Source organism: Populus nigra, chromosome 6, assembly GCF_951802175.1.
Source record: "Populus nigra chromosome 6, ddPopNigr1.1, whole genome shotgun sequence".
In the NCBI taxonomy this organism is placed as follows: Eukaryota; Viridiplantae; Streptophyta; class Magnoliopsida; order Malpighiales; family Salicaceae; genus Populus; species Populus nigra.
This window is the reverse complement of record NC_084857.1, coordinates 7,030,762-7,043,013: the sequence shown is the minus strand read 5'-3', so window position 1 is coordinate 7,043,013 and position 12,252 is coordinate 7,030,762. Positions and strand designations below refer to the sequence as shown.

Genomic DNA, 12,252 nt, shown 5'->3' with positions numbered 1-12,252 from the left:
CATGATATCAGAGTCTTGATGACCAAACAGTCACGAGATTGAATTTTACCATTCTTATTTATTTGATAAAAATTAAGCACAATATAATGTGAGTCTGTACAAGTTTCAAGTTCAAAAAACTTTCATTTGAAATGGTATGTTAGAGAATACTATAAATTATATTTTAAAATTTTATCTAATAAATTGAGTTATCGGGGTAAATGGATAAACAGTAAAGCTACACTAAATCACTGTGCAATGTTAATGCTAGTAATGACATCTTTAAAATAGAAAAAAAAAAATAAAAAATAAGAGGGTGAGTTTATTTGATTCCGCCTCTTGTCTCCGTCGCCCCGAAAACCACTAGCACGTGCATGCACGACCTTAGTCACGCTGCGCACGTCTCATCCGTCCACTCTTTATTTACTTCTGTGGGCTTATCCTCTTAAATTACCCTTTTTCTTTTCGTTTTGTCACCTGGAAAATAAGGTGAAAAGGCTTAATAACTTCGACGTTCGGATTTCTTAATCTGAAAAGGCAATTGACTTGCTAGTTGATTACCATTGTGTCCTTGTTCTTTGTTTATATATATATATATATATATATATATATATATATATATATATATATATATATATATATATATATATATATATATATATATATATATCATGGGGGTGTTGAATTGCTTGACAGGCCACCTCTTTCCCCATCCAATCCTCTAACGGTAAGACTTTATTCCACAGTATCAATCGGCAAAGGTAGTCTTAAATCCGAAATCTCAAACAATGGCATGAAAATTTTAGATTAAAGAGAGTTCCTCCCGGACCCAAAATCCTTTTGAATTCCTTTTTTTTTTTAAAGCATGTTTTTGCCCTCTATACCAGTGAGAAATAAGATTTTAACGCGTGGTTTAGAATACGATTCAAATAGCGTTTCACATAAAATTAATGTTTTTTATTTGAAGTTATTTTTTTATATTTTGAAATTATTTTGAAATGTCAATATTAATAATAATTTGTTAAAAAATATATTATTTTAATATATTTATAAAAAAATATTTTACAAAATAACTATTATTATAATACCAAACTATTCCTCGGCAGAGGCAGAGGTCGAACATCACGCGCTCTGCGGCCATGAGAAGCCTGAAATTTACTTTCTTTTTTCTTGCGTGGTCCTTAAATCAATAATTACGCCGCAATACATCGAGTGTTTAGCTCCCGAAAATAAAACTCCAACCTTTTGATATGTTTTTACTTTAGCTTATTGTCAAGCTTACTGTTATTTGACACATAAGTATATATATAATTAGAACACCCTTGCTTCCAAGATCACGATTCTATCAATGATTCATGCGTCAAGGAAAGGTGCGATCCATCCATCCAGAAGGTATGCAGGAGAGATCCACGCAGGTCAAACCTGGAAAGAGAAGATCTAATGTTGACGTCTAAACTGAATATGTCTTAATCATCTGTAAATCAGATGTTTGGTCTCGGAGTGTATCTAGAAGAATTTACCACGGAGGGAGAAGAATGTTTCTTGTCTTATCTTCACAATCACAGCTTATCTTCGTCTATAAATAGGAGGGCATGGCTTCTTCTTGCACGGTGCTCTTTTTATGCCCTATCTTGCCGTCTTTTAAATACATGTCCGTGAGCTCTTTCTATGCCCTATCTTTCCCCGTTACGTGCCATTCTTAATAAATCTTCCGATATGGTTAGCTCCAGTTTTGGAGGCGAGTAGCCAACTTGCCCTGTTTTTTGCTTTCTTCCCCCAGGCCCCAGCAGAGAAGGAAAAGCCATCAAAAAGAAAGTCCCTGGAAATACTATTTTTAAGAGAAAAAGTAGAGTAAAAAACAACAAAGCAAAAGCTGCAAGAGAGCATGCAGGGATTCTTTCTTGAGTTTTTATTTATTTTTAATTCTGAATTAAATTTGTATATATCAAGAGAATTTCTTCCATGAAGTGCAGATGGTTTTCTAATTATACTTATCATGAGTGTGTTCTGTCTAATTTCTATACGAACTATAATTTAATTTGAGAGAACTGACCTCTCGTGATCAAATGAATATTGCCCTCTTTTTTTTTAATTGTTGATTTTTTTTTCTTTTATCAAAATTAAAATCTCAAACAATTTCTTAGAAAAAGTCAAATCCCATTTAAATGGATGCTAACGATTTCACTGGACGGTGAAAATAATTACTGGGTAGAAAAATTCAGTTGAAAGCAAAATAAATATTTTCGTGTTACTTAAGTTTAGAGAGAGAGAGAGCGAGGGGTAAAATAGTTTAGAGAAAGAAAGTGAGTCTCGTAAAAGGAGCAGAGGAATAATAATGACAGCAAACCATAAAAACCAAATGAGAGAGAAAGAAAAAAGCCTAATAATTAAGCTCTGAAAGTGATATATATAAAAAAATAAAAGCAGAGAGAGAGGAAAAAAAAAAGAGAAAACGAAAAGAGCTTCTTGACCCCTCAAAAATCCTCTTCTTTAAGAAATCAAGACAAGCAAGTCAGAGATAGAAAGAAAGAAAGAAAGATTAAAATGAACTGATTTATTGAGAAGCCAAGAAAATGGAAAGCACAGCACCACAAGCAGAAGAGCTCCTAAAAAAAATCCAACAACTTCAAGCGGGACACCATCATCTTCAACAACAAATGTCAAAGCTCAAGCTTTCCTCTACTACTACCGATCCAAAACCAACCCAACAAAGGTCCCATTCTATATCTCCACAAAGGTCTGGTCCCAGGAATCGGGTTGCTGGTGGGCCAACCGGGTCGACTTTTGAGGCTGCTTGGAAGAAGGGTTCTGCTTCATTTAGACATTCATCGCCTTTACAGAGAGAAAGTAGAAGTTTGAATAGTAATAATGTTAGCGATGGTCACAGTAATGGTGGTGGAGAAGGAGGAGATGGTAATAGAGGAGGACCTTCTTCTGTGAAGTTTACTGATAGACAATATTTGAATATATTGCAGTCCGTGGGACAGTCTGTTCATATTTTTGATCATTCAGGTCGTATTATTTACTGGTAAGTTTGCCATGTTTCTTAAAGATTTCTTTCTTCTTTTGCATTTTCGTTTCACATCTTTGTCATTTGGGGCTGTTGTTTGTGTGTATGGTGTGTTTCTTTTGGTTTGAACTTTGGGTGTTGTTGTAACTGTAGATGTGTTGGTGGTTGACTATGGAAATTGTGATTCCGATTTCTGATTTTGATTGGTATTAGATGATAATCCCTTTTAATCTGAGTTGTAATATAAATTTTTGTGCTTTTGAACGAGTTTCGCGTGAATTTTTTTTTTTGCTGGGTTTTTCCAGTTTATGCGGAAATTGAAGGCATTGATTTATGGGGTTTAGGTGTATTGTTATGATTGTGCAGGAACCGAACAGCCGAGAACCTTTATGGTTATTCAGCTGCAGAAGCTCTTGGTCAGGATGCTATTGAGCTGCTAATTGATCCTCGGGATTATGCAGTGGCAAATGGTATTGTTCAACGAGTTAGTATGGGGGAGAAATGGACAGGGAAGTTTCCGGTTAAGAATAAAATGGCGGAGAGGTTTACAGTTGTTGCTACTAATACTCCTTTATACGATGATGATGGTGCTTTGGCTGGGATTATTTGCGTGTCGAGTGATTCACGACCTTTTCAAGAAGTGGGGGTTGCATTGTTGGATTCGAGGAACTTGGAAGCAGAGTCAAGCAATAGTTCGCCCAGGAATATCGTCATGAGCAAACTTGGTCTTGATTCTCAACAGCCCTTGCAAGCAGCAGTAGCGTCAAAAATATCAAATTTGGTCAGTCTATTAGTTTTTTTGTGTTCTTATGTATTTAACTATACAGCGTTGCCTGTCTTGATTGTTATAATCACCAAAACAGGCATCCAAGGTGAGCAACAAAGTCAAGTCCAAAATCCGGCTGGGAGAGAACAGCATGGATCGTGAAGGAGGGAGTGGGGACAGTCACTATTCTGACCATGGGTACTCAGATGCAGCTCTATCTGACCATCGGGAGGATGCAAATTCTAGTGGAGCTAGTACGCCGAGAGGAGATGTACATCCATCTCCTTTTGGTGTATTTTCCCATCTTGACGACAGGTCACCAGCACAATCATGCAGAGAATCTGGTGATGAGAGCGAAGGAAAGCCTGCAATTCACAAGATCTTTACCTCAAAGGCAGAAGCATGGATTGGTAAGAAAGGGCTGTCATGGCCCTGGAAAGGGAATGAAAAGGAAGGCTCAGAAGCAAGGACTACACGTTTTGGGTGGCCTTGGTTGCAAAATGATCAAGAGAGTGAAACATTTCATCAGAGAAGTCCCTCTTCCGGTGCAAAATCTGAAAGCCATGTCAGTGAAAGTAATCGGCCTGCCAATAATGAGGCCTCTGGGTCCTGGTCTTCTTCAATTAATGTTAACAGCACAAGCAGTGCCAGTAGTTGTGGAAGCACCAGCAGTACTGTGAATAAGGTGGACCCGGACAGTGATTGCTTGGATTATGAAATATTATGGGAAGACTTGACTATTGGAGAGCAAATTGGGCAAGGTAGTTATCTTTAAATTGAAAAGTGTGCTTCTAGAGTATCGACTCTAAAATGTCCTTTGGTTGAGCTCCTCTTCTGTATTTAATCTTTCCTGAACTTGAAATTTTTTGCATCCTCATTGAATGTCTAGTGACAAATAACAGTGATCTGTCATAATGCTTCTTTAGCTTTTATCTTTAAGCTGAGATGTTTTGCTTGACTACACTTCATTTGCATTCTCACTTTACCACTTTTACTTTATATTCCTGCAGGTTCTTGTGGAACTGTATATCATGCCCTGTGGTACGGATCAGTATGTTCTCTTGCTCTTTTCCTTTGAAACATCTTTATTCTCAATGACGCATAATCACAAGATGTATATGAATTCAGATACTTGAGATAAGATACAGCATTGTGCCTGCCATCTATCCTAATCTAAAGCTTTCATTTCCGTTCATTATGGATAATATGAAGGGAAGCAAACTCAAGTTAAAATTGCCTAGTCTGAACTTTGTAAGCATATATGTCTATGACATTGATATGTCTTACATAAACCACATAAATGGGATGTTATGTGCATTTAGTGTATACATGACACTGCTTTCTTATTCTTACAGAATATAAGATGCTGCCTTGTGAGCTAGGATCTCTATGAAGCTTTAATTGTGTTTCGCATTGAGTGGAATGAGGAAAAGAAGCAAAATGAACTTTGTGGTGGTGATATTTTATTTATCCTTGGTTGAGCAAAACTCATTTTGTTTCAGGATGTTGCTGTCAAAGTATTCTCCAAGCAAGAGTATTCAGATGATGTTATAATTGCATTTAAACAAGAGGTGGGATTCCAGTTATCTCAACAAAATCTTAGTTACAATTTCTTGCTTCCTTGTTAGCCCAACAGAATCATAGTTACAGTTTCTTGCCATTTAAATGCATGTCAAATTGGGATGTTTCTAGTATGTTTCCAAGCATCTTGCTATGCATGCTCCATTTTAACCAATTCCATTTCCTTCTTCTTTTTTTACCTGCTACAAACTGGTCCGTGTGTACATAATTTCCATTGTCTTAAAATTGCCAACGACCTTGCAATCATTGTCATATTAACTTTTTTATTAAAGGTCGTTTCTTTAGAAGATCTTATTGTCTGCAATGAATATCAATGCTTGGGTTGGTGTAGACAAGTGACACCATTTAACTGAAGGCTTTGAAGTCTGTAAATATGTAAATTAAGATAATAAGAATCAAAATGCTGGTCAACTGGAATATACTAACCTTAGTTGGAGACATATGAGCAATACGAGATTTTCTTAGTGGATTTGCTTAAAGCTGTATTATGGTTTACTGGTATTGTCAAATCTTGATTTCAACTAGTTTAACAATGCTATGCTAGGTCTTGCCTGAAGGATCAGGTAATTTTGGGATTCAGATTTGGGAATATATCATATCTTGCATTGTTATATAATGAAGGATGCTCCCCTTCCCTGTTTTAATATAACATCAATGCCCCTTTTCTTTTCATTCATGAAGGTATCTCTCATTAAGAGACTCCGGCATCCGAATGTTTTGCTCTTCATGGGTGCTGTGACTTCACCTCAGCGTCTCTGCATTGTTACAGAGTTCCTCCCACGGTAATTTTGAACTCCATCTCAACAACTATGAATGATGAGCTTTCAGTTTTATTACTTTTCAGTGTGCCAACTAAAAAATGGCACATAATTTTTGTAGGGTGTCATATGATTGAAATTAACTTGTAAATTCCTGAAACAGAAGATAATGTACTTTTCAGTAACTGTTCTATTTCCCGTTGATGCAGTGGAAGTTTGTTTCGCTTACTGCAGAGGAACACAACCAAACTAGATTGGAGACGGCGTGCTCATATGGCATTGGATATAGTGAGTGGTGAATTTTTTAAGAATATACTTCCTGGTAGGAATTATTGCTTGTTGTAGTGCTAAAACTCTTGGGCCTGTAAGGAATGCTGAAGGTTGAGGATGTCTCTGAATTGTTCCTTCTATGATCCCACCTCGTTGGGACCAAAATGGTGCAATGACTGTCTTGTTTTCTTGTTGAGGATCTCTATGGTTTTTGCATTTGTTTGGGGTTCTTGAGGTGTTCTGATTGATTTTTAATAATGAAGTGTATCTCATCCTTTATTTTATTGTTTGAATCCTCTACAGGCTCGAGGTATGAACTATCTTCATCATTATAACCCGCCTATCATTCATCGTGATCTGAAGTCTTCAAATCTCTTAGTTGACAAGAACTGGACTGTAAAGGTTTGTCATTAATTATAAGTATTTTCTCATGCAATTTGTTTGGTTTTCTATTTAACTTCAGGTTGAGACATCTTGGATATCTTCTTCTTTTTTCCATTGAGGTGAAAATATAATTATATTTGACCAGGTTGGAGATTTTGGTTTATCACGTCTAAAGCATGAAACTTATTTGACAACAAAGACCGGGAAGGGAACGGTACTACAACTTTTGTTACTTATCTTATCAAAATAGTCATTCTGTAATTGTTATGATTAGGCTGCTTAAAAATTTAAGGTCAAATTCTCACTCTACTACCTTTATTTTGTCATTGTAGCCTCAATGGATGGCACCTGAAGTTCTCCGTAATGAACCCTCCGATGAAAAGTATGTTCTACCCTTTGGGCTGGGAAAACACTAAACTTTGAAACTTCTGATTGAAGTGTATTCTGGAACCACCCTAAGCTTGAAATTGATTTCTTTTCTGCTGTTTGGTTTCCTTTAGGTCTGATGTATACAGCTATGGAGTGATACTCTGGGAGCTTGCCACTGAGAAGATTCCTTGGGATAATCTCAACTCAATGCAGGTATAGTTCTCACTTGAAAATTTCTGAGGATATTTCTCTTAGGAAAGCAAAGACTAAACTGTTGTGTATGCTAATATACAGTCGTTGAGTGCTTGAACAGTAGAATACATTGCTGCCAGCACCTGCTCTGGATGTTCAGGCAGAGCCTTTTAAAATTTTCAATTCGGCAAATAATAAATAATGCTAACATGGCACTGCACATACGAACTATAGTTTGTTTTGTGTACTTGCAGGTGATTGGAGCTGTAGGGTTCATGAACCAACAGCTTGAGATTCCAAAAGATGTGGATCCACAGTGGGCTTCTATAATTGGAAGTTGCTGGCACAGGTGCTTATTTTCTTCCACTTGATTCTAAAAGAAGGGCTTTAAGAGTTAAGCAAATTGACCCTTGCTGAAGGTGCTTCTATGGTTGGTTAGGGTGGTTATAAGACTTCCACGACTTTAAATTAATCGACATACAAATGCTCGACGATTTCTGCTTATAAAATAATGAGGATTCAAAGTTTTGATCCTAGTTGGCGACTCTTAGTTCTTTTTTCTTTCTATTTTCATATTTTGGCCCGCAGTCTTATGTTTGTCCTGTATTATCATGAATGTATTAACTTTTTGGAACTACACATCAGCATATATGTAGATGCATGAATTAATACCCTGGGTAGAGCTAAATGGAAGATGCAACCAACACCAAGTGGTCAAACTAGGATTTAATGGGTTGGCTAGTAGATGTGTATGAAATGCTTATGATTATAAAGTTATGATGGTTGTCATGTTTGACTTTGGCTGTGGAGATTTTTCAATTATTGTTGGAAGTTATCTGATGTTGTCTTGTGGATTTCATTTTGATGGTGAATATATTATAGAATAATTATGTTTGGTCTTAGGTATTGATTAAGACGTAGTTATTCTGGAAAGTGAAATCATTTGTCTTGCCACCCTTTTTTACAGTTCTCAATTATCTATATTCTCAATTTTCAAAACTTTCTAATGGTTGAATTCATAACTTTGTCTAAACCAGTGATCCACAGTGCCGTCCAACTTTCCAGGAATTGCTGGAAAAGCTCAGAGATCTTCAGAGACAATATGCCATTCAATTCCAGGCAGCCCGTTCCGCAGCTGGAGATAACACACAGAAGGAACTGTAGGTCAGATTCATATGCTTGTCTCATTAGCATGGCCACAGATTGGAATGACTTTGCTTTCCAAAAGGCTCGTGTCTACCCCCAAGTGCTGGTGAAGAGAATGTTGACTAGGATAGCCCACGGATTGCCGCTAAAGGCATGTGGTATTGGCATGGAAAAGCTCGCCCCAGATAGACTAAGAAAAGGAAGGGAAGAGGAGAGGGTAGTTGGCATCATTGTGAGCTGCCTGATTTTTTATGGTGATTGGGTGGGTTGGCTGTTTGTTTATTTACTGACATGATTAAAATCTTCGACATCCGTCAGTGGTGCCGCGTGATTGGAATTGTGTTGGTTGGATTCATGCAAACCCATTAGTGATTTCAATGTGAGAGATGTTTAGGACCACTTAGAAAGCTGTCGGAAAACACAGTTTTCAATTGATCAAATAGGAGTGAGATCAGATAACTGTCTTTCCTCGGTAACATTTCTCTACATGCTTGTTTAAAAGTGATGGATTTTGTTGCCCTAATTTTTGCATTTCTATCTCTCCCATTCGGGCAATTCTAGAACTAAGCACTCAGCTTGCATGAATTAATCCGAGGTTTCTTTTTATCTTTTTTTGTATTTGTAAAAGATGGTGTGATTTAAGTTGGAGTAATACCCTTTGATGCTCTTCTAGTTGAGGGTCGGTTATACTTAGTTTGACTTGTGTTTGAGGAGGGAGAGACGGAAAAAAAAATTTATCATCAAGGGAAGCGAACCGTCTTATTTGTAATGATAAAATGGGGGAGCAAAGCCAGTTAAAAATACAGAAGATGCTTTGCCCCATTTGCAGCTACACTACAAACACGCTTTGCCAAGCCTCCGATGGTAAAAATCGTTTACTAAGATGGCAGGTTACTTATGAGTTTCAGTGCGTCTAAAAATGCATTTTCAAGATGCTTTTAATTGGTTTTGATATTTTTATATTAAAACCATGCATTTTCAATTTAAAATCATCTTCTGCGTTACCGAACACATGTGATGAGCAATAGTTCTTCCTCGACGTTCCCATGTATGGTGGATTACTGATCACAGGAAGTGAAAAAAATGTTAGGCGAGGATATAAATCTATATAGTAGGGAATCGCTGATTTCATGGATACAGTTTTTGAAAAGCATAGCAAGCATGTTTACAGAGACCATCAACTCCAAACATTTTATGCAAAAAGGAAAGGGAAAAAAAAAAATTAACTTCCACATTGGCATTCAAAAAGAATTCTTCATGTAGCTAGTTCTCAGAAAAATTTAAACCCCCGGCGTTCCCAATGTGTTTCTAGTGAAGAAGATGTCGAATAGCAGCAACAGCATCGCCCTTGTGCTCTCGTAAGGTTCTCTCTGCTACCTTCTTGTCCAACTGGTGTCGACATCAAAGAAAAATGCTATAAGCCACTGGCAGATGCAAATTGAAATCCGCTAATGCAAATGGAAAAATACTAGGAAAGTAACCTCTAATTCATTTGCAATTATGTCAACATCAGCTGCGTTGATCTTCACAGCAGCCAGTTCTTTCTCCCTGTCAAGCAGAACAAGAATAATGTTTAGTTGAAAAGGCAAAGACATTCAATAGGTAACAGCCCAAGAAAAATGGAGATGTACAAAAAGATGGGAATAAATTTCCAAGAAAATAGTTATGCTGCAGTGCCTACTGCTTTACATACGAAATATTGCATGATTGAACTTCTGAGCAAGGCACAGAATTCTGCGATCGAGAGATCTGAAATACCAGCTCAGAGGGAGAAAAAAGACTCGCATCTATGTGTAAACGAAATGACTAAAAAGAATAAATAAAAGTTGTTGAACAAATGCTATGTGGAAGTATTTATCCTATACAGGAACTCAAAACACATATATATTGGATACTGATACGTTCAATGTAATACACAAACCAGTACATCACAGGATGGTCTCCGATGTCATCAAACTATGATGAACCCATTGAAGTTTCAGTCTTTCAAGACAAAGTCTTCTAAATATTTGCTAAGAAATACCCGTTAAAGATTGACATACCTAAGAGTTCTCTTTCCCCATATCCTTTTGATTACTCTGTAACTCTCATTTAAACTTCAAAACAAAGCATTAACACATCGTATCCACCTGAATAAAATTAAACCAGGGCTGAACATCATTAAGAAACCCGACCCGGCTAAAATAATCTGTTTGTATTATTATGTAAATATCATAAATCATGTCACGTTCAGTAAAACATATCCATTTGTAGTGACCAAGTCCAGAACATTTGATTTAATAATAAATAAAGAACAAGCTACTGCTCTAAATTATTTAGCCAAACCCCCTCCCCCGAATAAAATGAAAGTTAGCTTCAAATTACTACAGAATATTCTCGGTCGATCAAGAAAATAAATAATCCACGTACAGGCAAAGTCTCTTAATAAGACCGTCGACTATTAAATGCTCTAATAATCAAGATATTAAGTCTACAGTTACAGTCAAATAAAATCGGGTACCTCAATCTCATAGCATTGGCATCAGCTTCAGCAGAAGAAGCAATGGAAGCCATAGCTTCCTGAACACGGGTAGAATCAAGTTGGCGATCTTCAACACGGTCAGTGAGTTTATCAAGTGCTTTGCTTTGTTGCTGTAAATCTTTCGAATCAACTACTCTATCTATTCCTCCTTCGTCCCCACCTTCCATTTTTTCAATTTTCAAGCTTTTGCTTTCTTCTACTTAATTTTTTTAGCTACTAAAACCCTAGATTGCCTCACCCCAGGGCTGTTTGTTTTTCTTTTCTGGAATAGGGAGGAGGTTAAAGTTAGGAAAGGACTAAAGTAGCCCTCACCTGACCCGACCACCTTCCAGCCCCGCAATTTTGTGTTTTTTAAAAGAGATTTTTTTATATATATTAAAATGATATTTTAAAAAAAAATCTTAATTTTACTTTTTACATCAACTTAAGTCATAGAAATATATCAATTTAATATTTTTAAATTAATTATATTTTTAAAATACATTAAAAAAACAAAAAACCCTACCGCACTCCTTCAATATTCTATCAATTGGAGGCTATTGAATATGAAGTTGTTTTTTTATTATTATTATTTTTGTTTGTGACGAGTATGCTTGGGCTATCATTCACGTCTTGAGGATTAAGATTTTCTATTTGTTGTTAATAATAATATTAGTAGTATTAGTAATAAATAAATAAAAAGTTAAGTTGTCGGACTATACATTATTATTTTGTAAAAAAAATAGTATTCAGGTGTCATAAACATATTTTAAAGCAAGAATAAAATTTTATGACTTGAGTTATTGTCCTGATTAGCCAATTAAAATGTTTTTATTTTAATCATTTGATAAAAAAATAAACAATAATAGTAAATTGACAAAACAAAAAAAATCACTATAATAGAGAAAACAAACTTTTTTTTCAATAGTTAAAAAATAATACAGTTTAATTTTTAATCAATTAAATATAAAATGATAGGATTAGATAAGAAATGAACAAATAATGACCTAGATAAACCAAGATTAGCATGATGGACATATAATATGTGCGATAAGGGTTGAGCCAGCCTAGGAGCACCCGCTAAAACCGTGTTCTAAGTCATGACATTAAGATGACCTGTTATAAAATAAATCAAAGAAAACAACAAATCTATTTTTCTAAAAAAATGTTGAACTATGAAATCGAAAAAAAATTAAAAAAATAATATTAGCCCCCTTTTTAAAATTATGATCTGGGTTGTTAGATTGAGAGAACCTTACATGGAAAAACCACAATCATCAATAAAAAAAATGTTAAA

General features: G+C 35.8%; 2 protein-coding genes across 3 annotated transcripts; one reads left to right on the top strand and one right to left on the bottom strand.

Annotated features, from left to right (window-relative positions):
• The first annotated feature begins 2,389 nt into the window (after positions 1 to 2,389).
• Positions 2,390 to 8,978, top strand: LOC133696948 (serine/threonine-protein kinase STY46-like). Of its 2 annotated transcripts, XM_062119245.1 has the most exons (13): positions 2,394 to 3,007; positions 3,356 to 3,770; positions 3,853 to 4,516; positions 4,766 to 4,806; positions 5,258 to 5,326; positions 6,018 to 6,118; positions 6,304 to 6,382; positions 6,668 to 6,766; positions 6,894 to 6,962; positions 7,081 to 7,130; positions 7,249 to 7,330; positions 7,564 to 7,658; positions 8,347 to 8,978. In XM_062119245.1, the coding sequence occupies exons 1-13, from the start codon at positions 2,553 to 2,555 to the stop codon at positions 8,471 to 8,473; spliced, it is 2,346 nt and encodes a 781-aa protein (XP_061975229.1). In that variant the 5' UTR covers positions 2,394 to 2,552; the 3' UTR covers positions 8,474 to 8,978. The 2 variants fall into 2 exon arrangements, with proteins under 2 accessions (XP_061975230.1, XP_061975229.1); XM_062119246.1 differs by lacking the exon at positions 8,347 to 8,978 and having other exon boundaries at positions 2,390 to 3,007; positions 7,544 to 7,611.
• A 586-nt stretch (positions 8,979 to 9,564) lies between these two features.
• Positions 9,565 to 11,250, bottom strand: LOC133696949 (uncharacterized). Its single transcript, XM_062119247.1, has 3 exons — positions 10,956 to 11,250; positions 9,937 to 10,003; positions 9,565 to 9,844 (listed from the first exon to the last, which is right to left on the bottom strand). The coding sequence occupies exons 1-3, from the start codon at positions 11,141 to 11,143 to the stop codon at positions 9,764 to 9,766; spliced, it is 336 nt and encodes a 111-aa protein (XP_061975231.1). The 5' UTR covers positions 11,144 to 11,250; the 3' UTR covers positions 9,565 to 9,763.
• Positions 11,251 to 12,252: the final 1,002 nt, after the last annotated feature.